General features: G+C 36.2%; 2 protein-coding genes across 6 annotated transcripts; both read right to left on the bottom strand.

The window, feature by feature from the left end:
- Positions 1 to 563: 563 nt before the first annotated feature.
- LOC122757785 lies at positions 564 to 2484 on the bottom strand. Its single transcript, XM_044011220.1, has 2 exons — positions 2202 to 2484; positions 564 to 2114 (listed from the first exon to the last, which is right to left on the bottom strand). The coding sequence occupies exon 2, from the start codon at positions 1747 to 1749 to the stop codon at positions 589 to 591; it is 1161 nt and encodes a 386-aa protein (XP_043867155.1). The 5' UTR covers positions 1750 to 2114; positions 2202 to 2484; the 3' UTR covers positions 564 to 588.
- A 269-nt stretch (positions 2485 to 2753) lies between these two features.
- Positions 2754 to 20598, bottom strand: LOC26527273 (neuropeptide-like 1). 5 transcript variants are annotated; one of them, XM_015160240.3, is made up of 5 exons: positions 20327 to 20598; positions 8920 to 9039; positions 7799 to 8474; positions 6758 to 7044; positions 2754 to 4426 (listed from the first exon to the last, which is right to left on the bottom strand). In XM_015160240.3, exons 1-5 carry the CDS (start codon positions 20396 to 20398, stop codon positions 4091 to 4093), a joined length of 1491 nt encoding a protein of 496 aa, XP_015015726.1. In that variant the 5' UTR covers positions 20399 to 20598; the 3' UTR covers positions 2754 to 4090. The 5 variants fall into 5 exon arrangements, with proteins under 5 accessions (XP_015015726.1, XP_043867154.1, XP_015015724.1 ...); XM_044011219.1 differs by having other exon boundaries at positions 6776 to 7044; XM_015160239.3 differs by having other exon boundaries at positions 4338 to 4426; positions 6752 to 7044.
- Between the last annotated feature and the right edge of the window lie 4190 nt (positions 20599 to 24788).

Below are 24788 nucleotides of genomic sequence, written 5' to 3'. Positions count from 1 at the left end.
GATAAACAACAGCTTTAAAGACATATTTACTTTATACTGTCTTGAATGCTTTTGGGTCTTCTAATAAGATATGGGTTAAGATAGTTTTTTTATGGTCAGATTTCCTTTTTAGTTTTCTGTAGATATTTATCGAATACGATTTGAGAGATAAGTGATGTAATTGCTAAACACTGAATTAGAGTCTTAACGAAAAAATGTGTTGCTGGGAGGAATTATTGTTATAAAACAAAGCTTGTTTGCACTTTAGACCATGTTAAACAATCTTTATCCCGCCGCACATTGGGCCAGCGAGCCGATTTTTCGACGAAAATTAAAGTTTTCAAGCTAGGTTCTTGAAATTTGGTACATATGATAGTGTCGATGCACATAAAAATATATCTAAGTTTCAAACCGATCTGACCACGCCTTCCATAGCCGCCCATATGAGATAGGTTTCCTCTAGTTGATACTTTTACGGTAATTAATGATGCTAGCAGTCGTTAAATTCAACAAATGTTTTTAATTCATTTATTTAACACTTAACTTTAATATTAATAAATAAAAAATAAAAATGCATTAAAAATAACAATTTTACATTTAAAAATGTTCCTAAAAGTCGTCTTCTACATCAATTTCTATTGTAAACGGATTTTCAGAGTCAGAATCTGAATCACTATTGTTAGCATCAAAAACGGGAGCATTGTTATTATTGTCCATGTTACAAGGATATAGGAAGTTTGGTGATTCCAAAAGTTCGATTACGTCTGCTGGTAGGGGTAGTTTATTTTGCTGGCCCAATCTTTTTGCTAGGTAGATGCTCGACACAAGAGGATCTGAGGAATCCATTGCTCTGTGGAAAACGTCTTCCATGTTTTTTTGCCGAGTACTCTTTCGAGCATGTAGCCTCCTGTCACTCTTATAATATTTGTTGCGAGCCTCTGAGGCGTTCTCGCCAAGAACACCTAATGGAAGGATTGATGCTTCTATTATTTGGTAGCCGTGCATTAACACTTTATGGACTGTTGCCGACATTGGAAACCATGGATACAAGGACATATATAGTGTTACGGTTTTCTGACAATACTTTTTAAATTGTGTTGGATCAATTGGTAGGTGGCAAGAAATAGCAATCAAGATACTGTTAAAATATGCAATAAGATTTTCATCAAGACCTAAAATTTCAGCTAGTAGCTTAGGTTTTGCAAACGCCCTCCTTGCTGTGTTGCCGTCGTTTGTATTTCCATTGCCATTCTGCTTAGGCTTATCCACATGTAGAGCCATAGCATTCCACATCTTCTTCTGAATCGTATTTTTTTGTTTCGCCATTTCTTTTTTTCCATTTTCATCTCTCACTTGCCATTTTTTAAGTTTCAGTCTATATGCAATTTTGAGAACGAATTCAAAAAAGGCTTCATCTTCCGTTAGTCGAACCGAGTCAGTTTTCTGCGTAAAAAGATTTTTTCTAACCTTATTGTGGTCACTCGGAGTAAGATATATATTTTTTAGCACAAGGGCTGTATCTTCCTCGTTCGATTTTTCGGCCGAAACTGCGGCGGCATGCACAAGAAGAGATGTGTTGTGACCCTGATGTACAGCTAAATCGGATGCCAATTTTCTCTTCTGACGGGGACCGGCGTTAACATATTCAATGGGTGGGCGTCCAACTGGTCTTGATGTTAACGGCTTAGGATTTGAAGACAACAATGAACTTACTGTTATGGCCATATTGGACAAAAGCCACTCGGTATGCTTTGTCTTAAATCTGGCCATACTTCTATTACATTATGCCAAGTTCTTCTGAATGTAAAGGTGAAAGCTTCTCACTTTGGTGTTGATTTCATCCTTTTTTTCCGTGCTTAAATCGAATTCTTTGAGTTCATAATAAATCCAACTCGAAACGGCAGATGCGCTACAATTGTTTTGCATGTAGATATCAAGCAGTTGCTTATAGGCGAACTCAACCACAACTACAATATTAGTGATTTATTCAAATTAGAACAAAATGGAGCAAAAAAGCTTTTTACAGTTAGTTTATATACACTTTGCACTATCATGACACATAATTACTTTTTGGCACAACTTGGCACAAAATTAGTTATAATCCACAACAGACGGGCTAGCAGGTTAGCTTTTTTCTACTTTTGGACAACACAAATAAACGCACACAAAAAACAGATTAGCAAACATAGACAAAATCTTTTTAATATAAATATTCTACATACCTTGGCCTTTCTTTTCCATAATTTTAGTAAAAAATTGATCAAACCACAAAATTTTGGCACGCTTGCAAGTAAACAAAAACTTTCCCGCGCTTTTCAGTTTCACACGCATGCAATCAAACAACTGACTTTGAAGGGCTGCCAAAATGCCAGGGATGCATCAAAACAATTAAAATCTTTTGATTCATTTTAGTCAAAGTATATACTACTAAAATTTTATTCTCAAAATAGGTTTACTTTCTATAAAAAATTTGAATTTTCGTCGAAAAATCGGCTCGCTGGCCCAATGTGCGCCGGCGAAATAAAATATATTTGCATTTATACTACGATTATAATAAAAATATTATGATTTGTATAACAAAATAAAAAAAAAATTTCTACAGAAAAAAAAAGATATGTATTCAAATGAAATATACTATATTTCATTATTATTGTTATATTTATACATATAAAAAAGATAATATATTATTAAATATATATTTATAAGCTCATCTCTAAATATCTTTCAAATGAATCCCATTATTTTCCCCAGCTAGCGAAATAAAACAATTCTGCTTTCATTGGGTTAGGAGCAAACCGTTAATAAGTATTTATGTATATATATTTTGGAAAGTATTTTTGATTTGTGTAGTTTTTCATTTGAAGTAAGTGGTTCGTATATTTAATTAAATTGTTCTGTATAGAGATATAACATATTGTTAAGTATTGTTATCTTTACAGCGCCTCTATTCGCCTTGAGCAATTCGTCGAGATAAGTACATACATAGATAATCGAAGTAAATCTGTATACATGTATAATCATCGTATATGTATATATTTTAATATATTTAAATATATTTTGTTGTTGTTTGCATTTCGAATACTTTAAGTTGGAAATGAATATGTAAGTTAATTATTGACAACATCAGACTTATAATTACGCACATTGAATATGTTTATATTTATTTGGGGTTTCTCTTTCTTTATAATAGATTTCTCTTGGGGTAGTATTCAAATAAACATTTTAAAAGAATTGAATACAATATTTAATGTATTTCAATATATAATTTGTTCGCATTTTTATTGTCCTTTCATTTATTGTCGGATTTGCTGTATTCTTAATTATTGTCCTTGACGCAGTAAACATTCCATCGGTGTATACGAGTACTAATAATATCTTGATTCATATAGGTATGTGTATATATATGTATATATATATATATATATATATATATATCGTGCCACAAATTAGGCTAGAACATTGCACTAACTGGGTAGGAATTTCCTTTACTTTATTATCAATAATTATTGTCATATATTTATATATGAATACACATATAAGAAGTAATACAATATGTAGGGAGTTTAAGGTTTGGGAACTAGCGAAAAATAGGAGAAGCTGGGCTTATTTGTTTCGGGGGTTTCATTAAAATTCAACACTTTCTGCTAAGGTACGGCATTGGCACTAAATTTGTTATTGTTTTTTGTTTTGTTTGTTGTTTTTTTTTTTTTTTTTGTTCAGAGATAATCGATAGTTTCAAGACGATATGATTTAGTTGTGATATTAAACGTTTCCATGCTTTGCACTGGCATCAGTTACCTCATTTATACATAGATAGATAAATTATTTGATTTATATATATATTTATATATATATATATCGATACAGATACGTATTCGAGTGGCACCGAACTACGGCAAACTTTGAGATACAGATACATTTGCGCTGCGTAGCTGCGTGTGCTGCAGGTGTGTGTGTGACGGTGTTAAAGAACTACTACATCGAAAATACTGCAAACACATTTATATATATATAAATATCTATATATATATATATATGTATAATTCTGTATACGATATTGTTATTGTTATTGTTATTTTGGGATTATATTGTCGCGATATCTATATAGAGTTTAGTATTCGTAATTGTCCATGGACTCACCGTTGCGTCGATAGACGCCCCGTTGCAATGCTGTAATACGCGGCGGTGTGCCCCACGAATGGAAGGGGTAGATCCGGCTCTTGCTTGGGCCACTCGGCAGCGAATTGGTGGAAATGCTGCGTATGCGTGCTGCGTTGGCTGCCGATGATCTGGCCGTTTCGACGATGGGATCCACATAGAATTTGGACAGACTACCGCGTATGCCAGCACCGCTCCAGTTCATCATCGGTCGATTTGGTAGGAAACAACGTTTACAAACGGCTGCGATTGGTTGACGCAGTCGCTCGTGTTGGGGGTAGTACTCGACCTGTAGTAACCAAAAAGTCAAAGGAAAAAGAAAAAGAAAGGAAACCAAAACACACACGCACCCATACATTAGTTCTCTAGCTTTCAAACTTAGTGAATAATTCAACAGCTGTACAATAACAATGTATGCATTATAATATTTCGATCGCTGTGTTGTACCGGAACACATGCAACAATACGATGTACTGCAACCAGCCTACACGTAGATTACTGCAAGAGCACTAAATTAAACTAAAGCAAATAAATCAAGACAGCTTAAACATAGAACAACTCAGAACATGCCAATGGGTCGACTCTTTAGAAACATGCCAATGCGCTGAATAAACAAACTTTAAGCACTTAAATGCAATCAAGAAAACAAACACTTAACATTTCTCCAAAATTAAATGAAAAAATATATATATAAATAAATTTGTTTATATGTAGCAGATTATACAGAATTTTCAGAAAAATATATTTAAAATTTAATTTATTAATTCTCCATACATAAATTCTTTTCTCAACAGCTCAGAAGTAGGCAACATTTTTTCTTTCACATTTCCCTTTTCGCTCGAAAGTATGCTACAATTAAATGATACAAATTGTTCTCGGGAACAGTTTGACTACTTCCTTCAAAATTTCTAACGTAGTCAAACAAAAACAAAAACTCTTAAAAAAAAACTTTTTGAATTATCGAATTTAAATGCCAAATGCGTGGCAATTGAAATAAAGCAAGCGGAAAAGTTCTGAAGAGCAAATAAACTGCAGTAAAAGCGAATGCCACGGGAAGAATAAGAAGGGGAAGGGGGAGGCAGTCACACGGCACACGGCCTTGGTGGCAGGCAAACAAAATGCCGGAAATTAGACGATTATCCGTAACACGCAATGTTATAGGGTATGGCCGGAGTGCAGAGCTGGGCAAAAATATGCGAGCAGATTTGCCAAACATACGGAAAATTGAATTTCCGGTTGGCAGTCAATTGGACAAACGGTTTGAAAATCAACAGAAATTGTGTCTCGAATGTGTTAACGGAAACATGAGCATGAATTGAATTTATATAATGCAATATAAATACACAATAGAAGGAAAAATTGCCATCTGCAAGGATTTGAATAGCCGGTGCTGAGTTGCTCAAATATTAAGGAAATCATTCGTAAGTAAAAGTGCTGGTAGCACTGCTATCAGAACTTTTGACACCCGGACTCCAACTCCTTTTGGATTACGTAAGGCTTGTTGGTATACTCATAAAGAAGAGCGTGCCAAGTCACGTTAGTATAAGTTTGGGTAACTTTCAATCAAATAAGGTTACATTTCTCTTGAATGGATAGTTTTACTAGGCCATGTGAGACTATTTTAGGTTACGTGAAATTAACTAAAGACTTCCTTTATATTGGATTTCGACATACTTCAAAAAATGAGTCCATTAGTTTTTTGCAATACTCATCATGTTGTCTGTCTATGTGTATATATATTCGATCAATCCATCCGTTCGTCCATACCTTTGTCCGTATCATCGTAAACCGTTTATCCACTATTGAGGCTAGAGAAAATGAAACTTCTGGTGTTTCGAAAACCCTGTTATAAAAGTTTTAGGTTCTAGGTTGTTGACAAAAAAATATCAAAAATATATAACGGATATATGTATATCTACTTTTATTTGGAGACAATTTACAATTAGAAAATAAACGTTCTTCTAAAAACCTCCTCTATTGATTTGCCGCTGGGGGCGTGAAAGCTGCTGCTAGCTCTCGACCACATCGCAACTAGTTTGATATGGTATCCATGTTGATTTATAATATATTATATATTGTGTTAAGCTTAAGTAAAGTTTTAGAATATGAAATACTGTCTAACCTTTGATATCTAAAGAACTGTTCATTTGTCCATCTATCGATTCAAAAAGTTTCAATTATTATAACATCACACAATCTAATCTAAATAATCTTTATAAACTATTCATGTTTCATACAGTCACTAACGCAATGAAATAAATTGATACGCAACTACGAATAGATTTAAAAAAAATGGTAAACACTATAAAAAGTCTTTCAGGTCAATATATCATTAAGGCACTTATCTATCTAACATAGACTAAGTTAAACATGACATTTACTAGCAGCTTGAGTAAATAGTTAAGCAATTACTAGCAAAGCTACTGATCTAGATCAGCTAGACTAAAGGAATCAGATATAACGATCGTCGCTACTACAATATATAAGTGCACTATCTGTAGATAAGGAGACAGAGGCAGGCATAAGAGACAGAAGATCGAGCAAGAAATAAAATTGAGAAAACGATCAGAAATGGAAATTAAAAAGCTAAACACATCGAACCATCTTCATTTACTCATACAAGTTGCCTGGCACGTCCCGAGCGACTAAAGCGACCGCCCGCACCGCCGAAGCCGCCGCCGGTGTTGCCGGTGGGGCTGCGCAAATAACGGTAGCTGGGCAGAAAACCGGAACGATAGACGGCGCCAATGTGACGCTTCTGCGGCATTGCCTGCAATGCTGCCTGCTGCTGCTGCTGCTGCTGTTGATCCTCCTCCAGCTCCTCAGCAAGGGCAGCGACATTGGCATCGGCATCGGTTGCCTCATTGCCATGCTCAATGCCAAACAATTCGGGATCCTTGGAAGTGTCTTTGGTAGCGATCGCATAAGCATATATTGGTATATACATATATATATATTTACAAACGGTGCTCGAGAAGGTACTGCATAGCCACTAACTAGGTGCAGTTGTGCTCGTGAAAGAAACTGGGGTATGGGGAAAGCAATCTACGGCAAGCCGCAGCGTCGATTTGATAATCTTGCAGAAAGAACTTGAATAATTATATACAGAGAAGGCTAAGGCTATATTCTGTATGAGAATATCAAACGGATACGGATAAAGGCAACGCTTGAATACTTAAATAATTTAACCAAGAAAACAAATTATAATATTTAAAAATATACCCAAAATATTTAATTAATTAATTAAATAAATAATAAAAATTATTTAATTATTTTTTTAATTATTTAATAAGTCAATAAATAAATAAATAATTTTAAAACAATTATTTATATATATATGTATATTTATTTATTTATATATGTATATTTATTTTAAATATAAAAATGAAAAATGTATATACAATAATAATATAATAAATCAATTATATCAACAACAAAAATAAAAATAAGTATATATAAATAAAAAGAAGAAAATAAACGAATATATGTATACACATATATCTTTCAAATATACAAGTGAGAAATATGTATAATCACTCGGAGCGGAGCCAATATATATAATATTTGATTTTGAACAGACATTTCTCAAGCTCAGTTCCATCTTCTGCAAGTTTACCAGCACATTCTAGAGAAGCACCAATCTTATGAGTCCTCTACTTACCAAGGAAGCGCTTCTCGGCGCGTCGATAGTCATTCCAATCAAGATCGGCATAGCCAGCATAGCTGGGATACCACCAATAGCTTTGCATGGGGTCGGCATAGTCCGGAGCAGCGGCGGCGACGGCGGGCAGAAGCATCTCTTCGTCCTCGCGCTTCTGCTGCACGCCATGAACTGGCGATGACTTCAAGGCGCCCAGGTTGCGCTTTTCGCCGCTGTTGCGCTGATTCTGGTGCTGCTGCGAGTTGTAGCGTGCCACGGCGGCGACATTCCGCTTGGGCTGCTCCCGATGGGTGCTGGGCGCGCTCTGCAGCCGGGCCATGGTGGCAACGTTGCGTTTGCCGTTGGGCAACTGGAAGTCACGCGCCAGGGTGCCCACATTGCGCTTGCCAAAGCTCATCAGACCGCCGGCACGCGCAAGCGAGCCAATGTACCGCTTCTGCTCGCTTGGCTCCCCAGACTCGGCATCGGCATAGTCGTCGCCGGGCTCGGCCGTCGGCAGCTGTCCGTTCTTGGCCAACGTGGCCAGACTGCGCTTGGGTGCATTCAGCAGTCCCTGTGCGGCCAAAGCAGCCACGGAGCGCTTGTCCTCGTCCAAGTAGTCGCCATAGTCGCCCTGTTGCTGCTGCTCCTCGCGTTCACGCAGTAGATTCTTAAGCTGATTGCGCAAGGCGGAAGCCTGTCAGAAAAGGTAAAATGAGAGAATCACAGCAAGAGAATGTGTAAGACGGGGATAAGTAAGAATGAATAAAAGAGAGGAGGACAAAAGAAACTAAAAAGTGAAAGGAGAAGGAAGCAGTCGATGATAACAAACAATCCAAAATAATAGAGTTGAGATTAGGGACAGATAGAAAGATAAGATAGAATAGGGAAGAAGTATATATTATATAAAAGGGGAAATAATGAACAGAGTCTGTAAAATGAAGGATATTTTTTAAAGAAGGAGTAAGAGGAAGGTAAAGAATTGTTAAGAAGAAAATAAGAATATAAGCACATTGAAGAGACAACAGAAAGAAAATAAAGAGATGATAAGAAGATTTAGTGTCAAATGCTTAAAGCCCGCACAGCTGCTCCATGGCTTGGCTGAATAGGGAAAGAGCAGGGTAATCCTTTAGGTAGCTTACGTGTAGCTGATACTCCGGACTGGGATTCAACAGTTGATTTATTATGGTCTCCATCTCACAGGGCGACACGTTGCCAATATCCTCCGCGGCATTCACAGCGAAATCGCGTGGCTGAACGGCCTGCAAAAAAAAAGAATTTTGAGCCAAGTGAAAAATTTGCTTGCATTCAAGACGAAAGACATTTCAATTAGCTGACGGTGCAGGAGTCGGTGAAGAAGTCGCGCTGCGGACTCGCACCGAGCTCGCTTAATTGCCGCAATTATTTACAGTAAATTAATTTTTAAATGTGTCGATGCTTGGCGCTTTTCCTGCCTGACGGACTGCCCTGACAGCTCTGCGAAAGCCTGCGCCTCAAGATGGCAGCTGTGGAAATTTATCGCTTTATTTGTTGCATACTTTCGTGCGCACATTTATCACCAGCTCGAGCGCAACACATTAACGCGCTATTCCGCATATTTATTTAATGCCAGCCACTTACAGAGCTGCCAAACTGTTGCTCACGGCTATTTTTAGCATATTGCTGAGAAGGAAGTAGGTCGGGAAAATCCTTTCACTCAAAGTTCCGCCATCTGGCATTTCTTTTAACTACTTTCCAGAGCTGAATTCTCAGCTGCATAACCGTGCTATAACTTTATAATTGAAAACGGGTTACAGTATTTCATAAAGCTTATGAAGCTCCTACTTCCATACCACTCCTATGAAGAAATTGTCTTGGAAAAACTTTGTTTAAAAACTTTTGCATACAAAATATTCTCTTAAATAGAAGTTTATGTTTGAGACACTTTTCTTAGAGTTTACCTTGTCCCATGTGAATGAATTGCCTTAAGTGTTCAACTAGACTCTATTTATGCCAATGCATACTAGATATTGTTCCCATCTTCAGTTCAGAGCTAATCCTACTTAGCAACCGGCCAGCAAATAACATAAGAACTCTCAAGGTCTGTCATATCTTATTTTTTACTCACACCGAAGGCGAAAAAGTAGACTCAACACATGTGCTAGACGGAGCGTGCTGCAAAACCTAAGCTGAACTCATAATATTTAGCTTTCAACACACACACGCACACATTCACGGCAGGAGGCGGAGAGGACAGTGGGCATAAGACCAAGCACAGTTTGTCGAGCAAATGGTGCTCCAAGCGAAAGGATAACACCAAGCAGCTAAGGAAAAAGACGGAGAGCGCCTCCTGCCCGAGTGTCTGCCGGTCGGTGTGCGTGTTGTTTCCTGCTGCTGCGAGACAATACATTTGGCTTTTAATAAACCAACGGCTGGATAGAGGGGTAAACAGGGGCGGTGCCTGTTGTGCGGCAGCTGGATGTGCCGTAGTATGTGTTTGCCAGCGGCGCAAACGTCCGCAGTGCAAACGCCGTAAATCTCAAACAGAAATTGACAACTACTTATGTGCACTCAAGTGTGTGTGAATACGCGTGTGTGTGTGTGCTGGCTGCTTAGCAGTCAAATCTTATCCCATATTAGCACTAGAAATAACGCCTTGCAGGTGTTTGCTACATCAACTGAATGATATCCTGCAGCTCTTTTATTTATATGATAAGCTTTCAGGATTTGCTCATAATAAAGCCTAATTGGCAGCTCAGTGAAATTAATGAGAAATTCTGATAGACAACTAATGGGCAGTAAGCTGAAAGCAAATATCGATTAGATAAGCCTTTAAAATATTAATAATATAAGAATCATAGGAATCGATAGATAATATTATATCACAACTCTTAACTCGCCAGCAAGCGAAAAGAGATTCAATTTCAAAATAAGTCTAAAAATTGAAATGCTTAACAGCTTCAGACTCCCATTGAAAATAATTTCAATAATAATTTATGAGAGCGAATTATTTTATCAGCAATTTTCTAAGCATTTATCAAAAGCTTTCCAAAATATAAATTTTTAATTTTTTTTTTTTTTTTTTTTTTTTTTTTTTTTTTTTTTTTCGGCGGGGAGGAAAAAAAAAAAAAAAAAAAAAAAAAGAAAACAACAAATAAATGTAAAAGCAATCGAGAAAATTTTCTCTTATTGACTTTGCACTCAATGAAAATTGTGGCCATTTGTGAATGCATGAAAATGTTTGGTAGTAGCATAAACGATGGCTGTTTAATTTTAAATATGCATGCGAATAGCATAAATCGTTGTATTACAATGCGAAAAATGTACACAATGTTGTTGCATATTCCCGAGCGGGATGCCCTTTGTGTATATTTATTCATGTGAGTTGCGCAGATTGCGATAGCAAACAAACAACGACAACAATAGCAACAACTATGTGTTCAGTCTGCCTCTGACTCACTTCCTTTCTGACTCTCTCTCTCTCTCTCTCTCTCTTTTCACATAAAACTGCCAAATCATGGCAGCAACTCACGAGCGCCCAAAGCATGCAGCAAAAATTTAATTTCAAAATTCAAGCTCTAAAATTCCAGAAAACACTTCAGTTTTTTTTTTTTTTTTTTTTTTTTTTTTTTTTTTTTTTGTCTGCCATGAAATAGTGCCGCGTCACAGCTAGAGTCTCAAGCCCAAAATAAACAAGGGCGCAGAGGCGTAGAGGCGTGGCAGGTGTCGCATTTTTTACTTTTCTCCTCGGCTATCGTAAAAATGTTCTTGTCGCAGCAAATGAAGCGCGCAGCTTTACCAGACCCCAAAAATGTGCGCACACAAAATTGTTTGCCTCGCTACTTTGTCTAATTTTTGTGCATAACTAGAGGAATATACTATAGAGAAACGGAAAAACTCAGCGGACGAGAGGGAAAATTTGGCAGGTAAAGACATTGCCGCTTGGAATATTTTAAATTTATGACTGAAGATAAAGGAAATAAAAATATTTGCTGAAAAGTTGCTTTCAAGCAAAAATTATTCTTAGAGCCATTGAATGGCGAACTGTAAGAGAACAAACATTTGTCGACCTAGGCTTAAAATATTTTAAATTAAATTATAAATAGAGTGAAAAGATTTCATCGTACGAGAGGAAATAATAGTATAAAATAAAAGGTACATATATGTTTATAAACATTTTTATTTAACAAATATTATTAAATTTTCGATTTATTTTCTTTTTAATAATTTAAAATATATATAAAGTGTTTAAAAAAAAGGTATAATTATAATGAATAAAAGTTGAATGTTTCGAAAAGTTGAATGTTTAAATAACTATTAGACTAAATTAAAAAATTAAGTATAATAATTTATTTTTATTTTTTTTTTTTTAATTTAAAACCTTCGAATAGAGTCATGAAAATCTTAAAAATTAATAAAAAAATAAAAAATAAAAATAAAAACAGATTAGAGTTAATTTATTTTAACGAATAGTCTTCATTAAATAAAAAAAATGTTTTAAATTTAAATTCATTAGTTGAAAGGTAACTTTTTATTCAATGTCCAGATTTTAATTAATTAAATTTATGTCAATTATATCACAAATATTTGCAGGTTTTAATGATAATTCCTGCGTGCTGCATAATTAAAATTTCCACTTCTAATAAAGTTTTATGTGTACTTCTCGCTGATTGTGCAGAAAATTTCATTATTTAATTTGCCGGGGCGTAATTAAAAGTTGAACTCCTTTACAATTGACAACTTGAAAGTGTCAAAAGCAGACCGCGTCCCCTGGCGCTATAAAAATTCAATTAAAATGCAAAATAAAAGACAAGAAAAACAAATGAGAAATGTCAATTGAAATTACTGTTAAATAAATGTCTGACAAGAGCTGCCATCGCACAGGACAGGCCATAACAATTGAGCTCTTTGACTACTTCGATACGTCTCAATTCGATTTGTATCCTTAGCTAATTGGCCGTAATGTTGTATTACTCCAGCTCAACGGTATGCAAAATCCAACAGTTGAGTCAGCTTTGTGGCCAAGGACTCGGTAGCCACGCCCAGCTTAACTGCCCGCCCACTACTCCAGGCCCACTACGCCAATCTGTTGTTAGCAACAGCCTCTGTCCTCGCCTGTTGAGCAGCTTATGTCCTGCCGCAAGCAAATTTTATTATCGCCCAAGCCGGTACCTGCCTTAAGCTTTATTTTTTTGTTTGCCTGTTACTGTTGCTGTTGTGGTTATACTCTTACCTTGGGTATCGCAAACTTTTAAGATATGATGTAATACTATAATGGCGAGATCTTTGAAGTCATTATGTTGTTGTATTTTAAAGAATGGCCAATATATCTATACTCATTAACCTCTTTCCGAAACTTTTTCATATTATCAAATATAAAACATAAATTAAATATAATTTAAATTAAGCTAAATTTAATTTAGATTAAATTTAAACTAAATTATGATTAGACTCTTATCATATTATCAAATAGAAAAGAACAAACTAAATGTACTTTATGTGAAACTAAGATTAAATTATTATTATTTATTTATTTTTTTTTTTTTTTTAATTATTATTATTGTTATCATTATTATTATTTTTTTTTTTTTTTTATTTTTTTTTTTTTATTTTTTTTTTATTATTTTTTTTTATTATTATTATTATTATTATCATTATTTGTTTTTGTTTTTTTTTTTTTTTTGGTGGAAACTTATAAGTGTATCAGCTACTTTGTAAACTTTTTTGGGCGCCATGCAACGAACCATTTCGTTGCTATTTTCATTTGGCTTTCCACTTACTTAAAACAAACATTGTTCGTGGCATTAAAGCTTAAGTGCTTTGACCTTCCCGGGACTATTCTTGAGGTATGCCACATATAGCTAATGGAAATTTTCTTTTGGACAAGCGTCCCAAGAAAAGGTCCACTAATTATGACAATAATTAGATGAAGCTTATTTGCTTTGAAGTCTATATTTCTTGCTTATTATTTGGGCATTCGCTAATAGAATATTAAGCATCGGCTGCTGTAAGGGTCTTCTGGTAGTCCACTTTGCATTTTACCCAGAGAGTACAGCGTAATGCGAGTGATGTGCTTCGTGGAATCCACACAATAACATTTTCCCATTATGCCCGCTTGACAATAAAAAGCAAAAGCGTCCATTAAACAATTTCAGACATGCCCGGGGACATTATCTCTGCCCGTTGCCCACACACTCACGCCCAGAGCTTTAATTGAAATTACCTCTCACTCACACTTGCTCTCCCTCCCTCCCTCACTCTCTCTCTCTCTCTATGTCCCATGTCCACCCATGCGCTTTTCATGAAACCCAACAATCCTTAATGGAAACACCAAATCTATTTGGCTAACACCACAAAAGGTAGATGGACGTATGTGTGCGTGGGCGTGATGACGATTACACACACTATTCGAAATGCCAAAGTGGAAAAAAGCAACAATTTTCTTAATGTCCCTCAGTAAGACTCTCCATATGGCGAAAAGCCTACGCACCGCATTAGTGATTGATTGATAATAATACACTGAGAGAAAAGGCTGTCAAAAATTACAATAATATATTTCAATTCACACTTCACAGCAGATGCAGGATAATATAATAAAATATTCAAAAAGTTTCGAATGCACACGAAATTCAATTGAATTTTAATGCCTTGCCGAGAGTTTTCGAACTAAGTTATAAAGAAACATGAATTGTATTTATCATCTAGACATCTCGCCATTTTTAACCAAGTGTCTCCAGCTGTTGCGCTGGCTGCCCACATTTATTCTCTCATCTAAATCAAAGCACTACAATCAATAAACCAAGTGCCCGAAATTGATTTTGTTTTCTTAACAAAGTCATCAAGATGTTTGGCTGCGGAGCAAAGCACACACACATGACTTCGGAAATTGGCGCTCAGGTGATGAGCTCCAGAGGTTTCAATTAAACTGCGTTTACATAGCCCCGGTGACCTTTCACACCAGCAATGCCAATGCCAATGCCAATAGCAATAGCAATGCCAATAGCAACAGCAAAAATTGAGCTGCTAAGGCAACAATAAATCACTTCTATATTTTCTCGAACATTTTGCCTGTTCGTTTTGTTCTTTATTAAGATTGGATTTTTTCTTATTCTTTTTTTTTTTTTTTGCCTGAAGCTGCAGTGAATGGTCTTCTTCTAGCATAAATTTTATAAAAATAAATTTAAGAGTGTGCTTTGACGTCTGCATTCAGTTATATTTAGCTGGCATTTAAGCCAGCTTTGGCAATTGTTTCGGTTTTTCTATTCTTCCGGCGCTCGAGAGTATGCAGCAACAGTGAAGGGCGACAACTGTTTGATGTATTCAGCCACGCCTGCTGCCCCGGCCAACGCCTCTTCCATGCAATTCGCATGGCTGTGCTGTACGAAAATAATATTTCCTGGCATTTTATTAAAAATGTAAAATGTAAAGTGTAAAATGTAAAATGTGAAGCATGCAAGCTCCTCACACCCACGCACACATGAAAACATGAAAAGCTATGGACACGTTATTGATGTCATCGCTGGCAAAGCGAAGTTGGTACTTCTGTCAATTGGCTGTGCCTGCTGCTCTGCAGCTACAGAGTCGCCCACGCGGAGTCCTTTTGCGAACATGATTTTATGCAATTTTCATTTACTTTCGCCAACTGCTGATTTTGTGTTTCGACTTTATCAGCTGTTTGGAATACATTTTTCAGCATAAATAGCTCAAACAAAAACTGTGAAAAAATGCGAAAACTCCTGCAAACTACAGCTGATTAAAGAGTGGGGAACAAAAGAGAAGCCGAATATAGTGACAAAACTATTCGCAGCTTTATTTATTTATTTATTTTTTTTTTTTGTCTATTTCGTGTCGCATAAGCGAGGAAAAGCTTTTCAACAATTTTTGCCGCCCCGCAGGCAAAATGCATTGAAATTGTTTGGCATTCTATCTCGCGTAAAACCAAGCTTAAACTGGATTAAAGTATTATCACGGCAGTCGAATCAGAAAGTATAAAACTATTTGGAATCCCTTAGTTCAGGGTGTAGCAAAACTTTTCATTTTATTTTTTTCATGCTTTTCACATGAGCATTAAATGAAAATTTAATCCATTTATGCTTTTTACAGTTTATATAAATGAAATTAAAATAGTTATTATCTAAACAATGAGTCCTGTCAATAGCCTTATTCCAGCTCAGTAACATTTAAGTAATTTTTAAATAAAGCAACTTGTTTACTTTGTATTAAAAGTTTCTGCTAAGCTACCAAATGTTGTTTGATTAGCTAACACAAATTATAGATGAAGAGAGCTGCAGGGTACTCGAGACAAATTAGTCCCCAACTTCAGTCAACCTCTTCTTTATCAGTTAATTAAGCAGAAACAATCATATTGATTGCACTTAAGCAGATTCTCAATCTTTGCCTAATCAGTGTCAATATTTATCGAAGATTGCTGCGTGAAAGGCGACCCAAAAACTTGGACAAAAACTTTGCAGACAAAAGCACCCAAGTTTGAGTCACAATTGTTTGGCGAGTGTCTGGCTAAGGACTTGGGCTGACTCAGAGAAGGACAGAGGGAAAGGAAGTCCCACTCGCTTCAGGTGTGAATCCAAATTTCCGTGTGACTCGGTGAACGCGGCTCAGCGCTCATTATTTATGTGCACCCAGATAAGAGCAGTAAAAGTCACTATATGTGTGTATGTGTCTGTGTTTGTATGTGTGTGGGTGCCTGCTTGTTGCTTATGCAAGATAATGAATTTATGTATGCGCTCATAATTTACAATTCCCTGAGCCTTGATTATTTGCGCTGAATAAATTTGCTCTGGCCCACGTTGCGTATGAGTAACTTGAGGGTTTAATGAGGCGCACCAAATAATAATGTGCATTATGAGAGATAAAAGGGACTGGGATTTGAGTACAATATTCTATGAAGCACACCCACACACACACATACACCTACGGACATGTATCGATCTACTGTCTAATTAGATTGGCATTTCGCATGCTGAGCATGCAGAGGACGAATGCCAATCAGCTCTGAATCACAAATCCCACATGCTCAGCGCGGTGCTGACGTTATGGGGTGCATATCTCTGCCACGTGCACGCCCCTGCGCCCCTACGCCCTTACGCCCTTACGCCCACGCGAAAGCATCCGAAATGACGCCCATGTCAATAAAACGCTGACGTTCTGTATGCGATTCTGATTGCGAATGCGCTTGGGATTGGCATTTGGATAAGGGAGGGGATGCTTACATTGTTGTCTTAGCTGCAATTTTAATAACTGTCAGTCCGGCTGCAGGGCACGTCTACACAACACAACATATATCTCTATCCGTTTATATATAGATACATACATATATACATATATTGCAAATCATTTGACGTCGTTGCAGCTGTCGGCAACAGCGATTACAACTGACACATTCAACAGGATAATAGAAGTCACATTGATTGAAAGCGATGCGATTGAGGCACTCAACGTACAATTTATATTTCAATTGTTAAAGTAAATAAAACAAAAGTCGATTTCAAGGTTAAAACAGCTCAAGATGAAGGTAAAATTGTGTTGAAGAGGCAAAGGTCATTTCTGTATGAAGGAAAATTAAATTAATATTTATTTTTGAAGTGGAATGGAAATGGAAAATGAATTAAAAATGCCGTAGTGGATAGTTAAGACTTTTCAATCGTCACGCTTTCTTAGACTCATAATGAATTAGTCTACAAAGAACAATTCATACCAAACAAATACTCTCCTTTCATTTCATAAAAGAGTAGATTCCTACCTTGATTATATATAATACAATATAATATTTTTTTTTAATTATGGAAACTAAAATCAACTTACTTACATAAAATCAAATTTCATCAAAGAGATAAAAAGCAATAAATTAATATTAAAAAATAAAATAAACTAATCAACGCATTTTTAACGCAAATTTAAAATAAATAGATACTAAAATTTGTAAACTGCTTAAGTGGTATACAACTCTACCCAGACAACTTATTAAACTCCTAGCTCCATGTTATGACTAATATTTTATATATTGTAAAAAAGAAAATAAATAAATAAATGACTAATAATTCATAATACGTAAATAATAATAATAGTAAGAATACATATATTTCGCTCAATATTTTAATAATATAATTTATATTTTTATATTAAAAGTCCCTAGGTTTAAAAAATATTTTCTAGAGCTTACTGCCACTTGAAGTTCAACTCTCAGTCAGGTAATCTATACGTTGCTCATCTAACCGTCGGTCAGCCAGTCCTGGATATTTAAGGATCTTCTCGTCTTGACTCAAGCACTGCTGCTCAATGCTCTTGCACATTTCTAAGCGATTTACTTCCAGCTAAGACGACAACAATCTTGTGTAGATTATAAACCACTTTGTTTTAAGCTCTGCAACGATTTTAATTACGCTCAAGCACCCACCGCAATTAAGCTGCTTTGGCCACGCCTTTTGCCTGCCCCGCCTCCGGCCTCCTGCCAAGGACAAACTGTCACTTGAGCCTGTTGCTAACAACTTTTGCAACATTCCTTCTGGTGTGTGGCCAAGCCAAGCTGCAGGAGAGTTTTCCGTAATCTAATCCATTTCTTTGAGCACTTTATTAGTGCAGGCATGACGTGGCGTATGCGTGTTAAAATTACAAAATTTTTAAATACAAAATTCCAGAAATGTTGTATTTGAAGAGAGAGGGAGAGTGAGAGAGAGAGATGTTGCTCTTGGTTTATGATTTAGAAAATAATTTGCCACAACAGTTTCGTCCTCAGTCACGCATTTATGACGGACAGCTGTCACCACACGGCTCTTGAACGAAAGGGAAAGGGCGCGGTGACAGGTCACGACCACAGGCAAAACGTTGACAAATGTCAACAAATGTCAACAGGCAACAATAGAAAATGTTCCACATTCCACATAAATTGTTCAATGTTCAGCGTTCACTCTCACTCTCCGAGCAGAAAAAAGGAAACAGAAAATGAAGATGAGAAAAAATATTGCACTTTGGGCAGGTCACACGTGTCTCCAAACGGTTGGATGGAAAGGATGTGCACAGAGTGGGGCGGGGCTCGGCAGGAAATGCCTTCTGTATCCCATTGTGGCAGCCGCAGCGGCAACTGTTGCAGCTGCCCCATGGGCAGGCGTGGTTCCAACATAAATTACAGCATAGCAAAGGCGTTCGCAGAGTGCAATTGAAATATTGCAGACAATTTAGCCAGAACAAGTCCATTCTGTGCCAGTGCGTACTGTAGCAGCACCCAAGAGCCAGCTAGGACAGTAAATGTCTCTCTCATTTAGTGATTGTGTGGGTGGCAGAAGCGACGAACATGTTCAACATAATTTATTATATAAAATGTGGGCGTAAAATGTTTAGGGATAAGCAAAACTAATTTTCAATTAATTATCCAAATATGTCAGAGCCAACAGAGATTATATTAGATTCAAATTAATGGAGAAAAGGTCAATGATTATGGCAACTATTTTGTGGATGTGCATATATGTAATTCAAACGAAAATAATTACTAAGATAAGCTAGGATTCTATTCTGTAACTTTTGCAACTCAATATTATAGAAATATTATATGTATATTTCATAAAATACTCAACATTTTTACACAGGCATACCCTATTGCCTGTGTAAAAATGTTGAGTATAGACAAAATATAGACAACTAATCAAATAATCTCTAATAAATATAAGTAATATATTTTGAATAGTAATAAATATTTTTAGTATATATCTACGCCTAACAGATTGAGGAAAACTGTATCATAGACAGTTTTAAAGCTCTACATTTCTGCATGAAAAATTAGAAGTATATTAAACAATCTATAACTAAATAAGATTTTAAGTTAGTTAGGCAATCATTGATTGACTGCAGTATTCGTACTTTAACGGTAAAATTAACATATATAAATTATTCTCTGATTATAAAATTTGTTCTTTACTAATTTTATTTTTTAGCTGACAGCTGATTCTTTAGTATCCAAATACTTGAATACTCATAGGATGAAAGGATCCAAAATATTGTAGCTGATATCAACGTAGGCATTATTGATTTAAAAGCTTTGGAGCTCTACTTCTAAAATCAATATTTAATTAAATATTTCATTTATTCTGCATAATACAAGAAAAACGAGATAGAAAAAGCAATGGGATAACAACGAGGATAATTCAATTTAAAAACGCTATGCTCTTTTCCACGTATAGGCTATTGGAATAACAGGAATGAAATACTTTTCATTTCCGCCCAACTGTCAAACAGTCGGACATAATTGAAATCTGTTTTGTTTGGACACAAATCCGTTTAAATAAAAATTGTAATGCGCCACGCAGAAAATAAAGTGTGTAATAAGACGACTTCCAAATACGAAAAGCGATTTCGCAGAAATTCACGGCTCGGCGCACGCACATCCCCCTATCCGGCCGGACACTCCGGAGAAATGGCGAAAGCGAAACCGCAAGTAAATAGCTGTGGGCTTCGATAACTCGTCTGCTTGATGCAGGCGTTGAAAAATGCCCAAAATTGAAAAAAAAAAAATTATAATCCGCACCCCACCCAGCCCCCCGACACGCCCCTTGTACTTACCGCATTCAGCAGCATGGCGAAGAGCAGCAGTAGCCACTGGCTCCTCTGTGCATTTGTGTGCACGGCCTGCATTGTGCTCGGTCGAAACGTAGACGAAGCTGTTTAATTTATTTCGAACTTCCACACAAAACGCGAACTTCACGCGGTCACAAATCGAATTGGATTAGCACTTTGCACCACTGTGCGCAGTCACTCTCAAACTGTTTCAAAATCTAACGGACAATAAGTCTCTTTGCGGCCTCTGCTTCAGATGCTTCCCAGACACGTTCGCAGGCAAGTCTTTCGTTTGACTGTGTCCTGCAGCCAGCACAGTTGGCTTTTTATACGGCCCGGATAACGGTACGCTCGGCTCCGGTTGCTCGGCATACGGCTCGCTATTGCTCTCTCGGGCCTGGTAACGTGAGCCGAGCGCCAGGAAAAGCGGATAAAAGTTCCAGCAGCAACTGTTGCTAGTTGCAGGCGGCATACTTTCGCGCCCCTTACAATAACTGTAAGAGTGCGTAGGTATGTGTGTGTGCATGGCCTGCTTGTGGGCAGCTTATGAGTGGAATGACGTCATCACAACTTGCTAGCCGAATGTAACTTGTTGGCATATTGAGGGCAAACGTGCAGCACAGTGGAAGCAAAAAAATTCTCTGAATATAAATCAAGACGATGCAAATAATTTGAGTATATATCTATCAATCAAGACAGACATAAGCTTAAGGTCTTAGCTTTGACCCAAACATATATAGATACTGTATAAACTTAAATATTTTAATCATATCTAAAAAAAAAAAAAATAATAATAATAAAATATAATATTTTTGATATAATATAATCCTTTTTTAAATAAATATATATATTTAATTGTTAAGTGTATAAATCTTTGTAATATTTTTCATCGAATTTAGCTTCCAACATTCACGTCGATGGCCCTCGTAGCTAGCACGTTTAATAATTTTTAGATTTATATTTTTTATATTATCTAATAAATAAATAATAATAATAAATATATATACTCTATTATATTCAATTTCACTTCCATTTAATATTACACTCTACCTCTCTCTCCCTTTTTCACTACACAACATTCGGTCTCAGCCCACTGTGCATTGCTCTCTGCGGCCATGCGAAGAGCGTGCGGTTACAATTCTCGGGCGAGCTTATTTATCCATATGCCGATGGCTCTCTGAGGTACCGTTAGTTGAGCAACCCAGTCAGAGCACTTGCGCAACGCTCGGCGCTCAATTACAAACGAAATTCGAAGAGCTCATACGCACCGTGGTACGCCAGAGAAGTTACATGAAGGACAGTACTGCTGGCATAATGCAATAGAAAACTTTTCCTTAGTCAAATTAATATTAATTTAGTTCTTTAGAGACTGTTAACTAGTCGAAGTTCGATTTTCGCTGAATACGTTACAGTAAATACCACAAAATAATGACATTTGAAATTGAATTTATTTGTGAACTCTTCAAGTAATACAATTGGAAATGTTATTTGACTTTACATCAATCATAAAATACAATACGAATTAGATTATTTTGACATGTATATATATATTTATTACGTGTTCTCAAGATGTATTATGTTTGATTTATGGGCTCGCAATGGATTCATAGCATCACATTCAATTATCAAGTTTTTTGGTAATATCTGAAATACTTTTTAATTTACTGTAAATATGTTTATTTTAAAAATACAATAAAATACGTTTAGTTATTTTTTGATTATTTCTCATTTATGTTCTTAAGCGGTACTTTTTGACATATGACGTGTTTTCTTGAAAATCAACTTGGCTTTTTATCAATAAAAATAGAATTGAAATAGAAATAGTTAATTGCGACAAACAAAACCAATAATAGACTATGACGTTTGCAGCTGCTGGGTACTTTTTATTAGTTCCCGTGTAGTGTATAAATTCCAGTAGAAACCGTAGATCAGCAGTCAGTTTCGCTCTGTGGGTTGAAGCAAGGAATATGCGTTTCGCAATAATATTTGTAATTATAATTGGTCTGTTGGCCTCAGCCGCCCAAGGAACAAGCAGCTCGGGGGCTCAGGGCAGTTATAATTCTGGCCAACGCGGTGGTCCGCTAATCTACAACAGAGGTGGGTCAACTATCCCCAGAACAACGGCCAGTTCAGCTTCAGCAGATGCCAAATAAAGTCTTTTAGAAGATGTGCTAAGCTTGAATTTATTGGGAATAAAAATACATCTGTTATGTTTCTTGATGCCAGTGAGCGTATCAAATGCCTCACAATCGCTGTCAACGTAATCCCGCAAGCAATAAATATCCCGAATTCATTATCCCCTGCAATAAAAGTCGTACCCCTGTCACATATGCTACCCCTAAGGTAAGCGAAAGGGTTACACTATGTCAGCTAATGCAAATGACGAATAGAGTAAGACTGGATCAGTGGAGAATGATTGACTGGCCCTGTACCCTGTAGTTAGTTACGAGTTGGTGTGAGAAAGTTTAGTATACAAATTTGAGAAGAATTATGAATGTATGTATGTATATATACATATGTTGTGCTTCCTCTTATAAAAATATTTTATTTTCGAGAAGCTCCATTACAAATCAGGAATGTTTGAGAAATTAATTCATTAGAATCATACATATAGTATAGTGTAGTATAGTCGGTCATACCCCCTTGTCTCTATTGCAAGTACTGGGCATGTCAAACAAATTATGAAGCGTAAACAGCGTCAACGAAGCTGCACGTAAATTGTGCAAAGTGCAGTTCGTATTGATATTCATGTGCACACACATACACTTGCACACCCTCATACACATACACATACAGAGATGGAGAGGGAGAGTGGTTCACCTCAGGCAATTGTCACGGCTGAATGCAGTTAACAGATTGCACACCGATAGCCTCGACACAGGTTGGCGGCCTGCAAAGCCGGCCGGTTAAAAAATTCAGTTAACACACGTCAAAGCCAAAGGCAAAGCCAAAGCCAGAGCCGTGAAAAAACAAAGGGTTGCAGTTCGGTTTTTGTTTCAGCGTGGCGATGCATAAAATTTGGTTAGACCAAAGCCAGCCAAGCAGCGCGACGAACAATTCAGGATAGATGCACCTCATCCTCATCGAGGGTAATGCATGCTAAGCATATGCAGATTAATTCGCAGCGATAAATGAGCGGAAAATACTTTTCAATTTATGCGAATACTCAAAAAACAAAAATAATATATACACACACATATGTAAACAACTTTAGCCACAACAAACGCATATTTTAATTTGATTGCTAGCTAATTGGCGGCCGGGCTTTCATATGCTGCAATTAATTTTGATTTGCAATTTGGACAAAACACAGCAAATCAATTGATATAAAAATAGATTAAATGACCAGGGGATTAAGGTATATTTTGCTAAAGGCAAAATGATTTAAGCAATTTATGTCATTTTTAATAAATTAAATTTATTATCAAAATTTACAAATTTAAATGAAGTAATATTAAAGTGTGTTAGCTAAACAACTTCCTCAATCTGTTGGAAACAGAGTAGATAATATGATGAAATTGAAAGAAATAACAATTCAAATCATTTAGTAATGTATGGAGTGGAATACAGAAGAAAATATATATCAAAAATAATAGAAAAGTGATACAGATTTAGCAAGTTTGAAGTAGAATATTTATTAATAAATCAATGAATATAAAGAAGAAGAGATATTCAATATTTTGATTCATTGTATTGGTATAAGTTAAAAGAGATAAATAAAATAAAATAAACAGAGTAAACATTAAGTGAAACTAAATATTTTCATATAAATTTATACATTTCAAGGTAATTTAAAGACAATTTTGTTTTAAAAATATATTTCGTAAAAGTCTTTTAGACTATATCTCAATTACGTCGTATATGCATTGATACTTTACGGCAATAATTTCTCATGCACAACAAAACTTTAAAGACTTCTCAGTTTATTTGATTTAATTGACCAGCCAAAGGTATTAGACAACAGCTGATGCTACTCTAAACAATCTGTAAGCCATGCTATTCCATTGATACTATCATCATCATTTAGCACATCAACGATCCAACTCAAATTGAGCATATATCAAATTCCAATTGCCATTTGCCACATACATCGACCGCATAATGAGCCGAAAGCCACTGCTCGAATCGCAGCACGAGTTCAGGGGTTAATCAACTCGACCGCCGCCCCAAAAACGAAGGAAAAAAAAAATTATATATATATAAAATTGGCGCAACACGCACAAACGTGCCCCGCAGCTCAAAGCCATAAGAGCCAAAAGATTGGGCGGCTGCCACGCCCAATTGCTAACAATGCCAGCAATTCAATTGGCATCAGCTGGGAACCCGTTTAAAGCAAAACAACTTCATGTGGTCACGCTTTAAAAATATATATCACAATACTCTAACAGAAATATGTATATAAACAAGCCAGAAACAAAAACAACTAACGCAAATTCCAATTTAAAATAAAATTACAAAGCAACAACAA

The sequence above is a fragment of the Drosophila mojavensis genome, unplaced genomic scaffold (genome assembly GCF_018153725.1).
Source record: "Drosophila mojavensis isolate 15081-1352.22 unplaced genomic scaffold, ASM1815372v1 contig_81, whole genome shotgun sequence".
Classification (NCBI taxonomy): Eukaryota; Metazoa; Arthropoda; class Insecta; order Diptera; family Drosophilidae; genus Drosophila; species Drosophila mojavensis.
The sequence above is the reverse complement of the archived record's forward strand: the minus strand, read 5'-3'. Positions and strand labels throughout refer to the sequence as shown.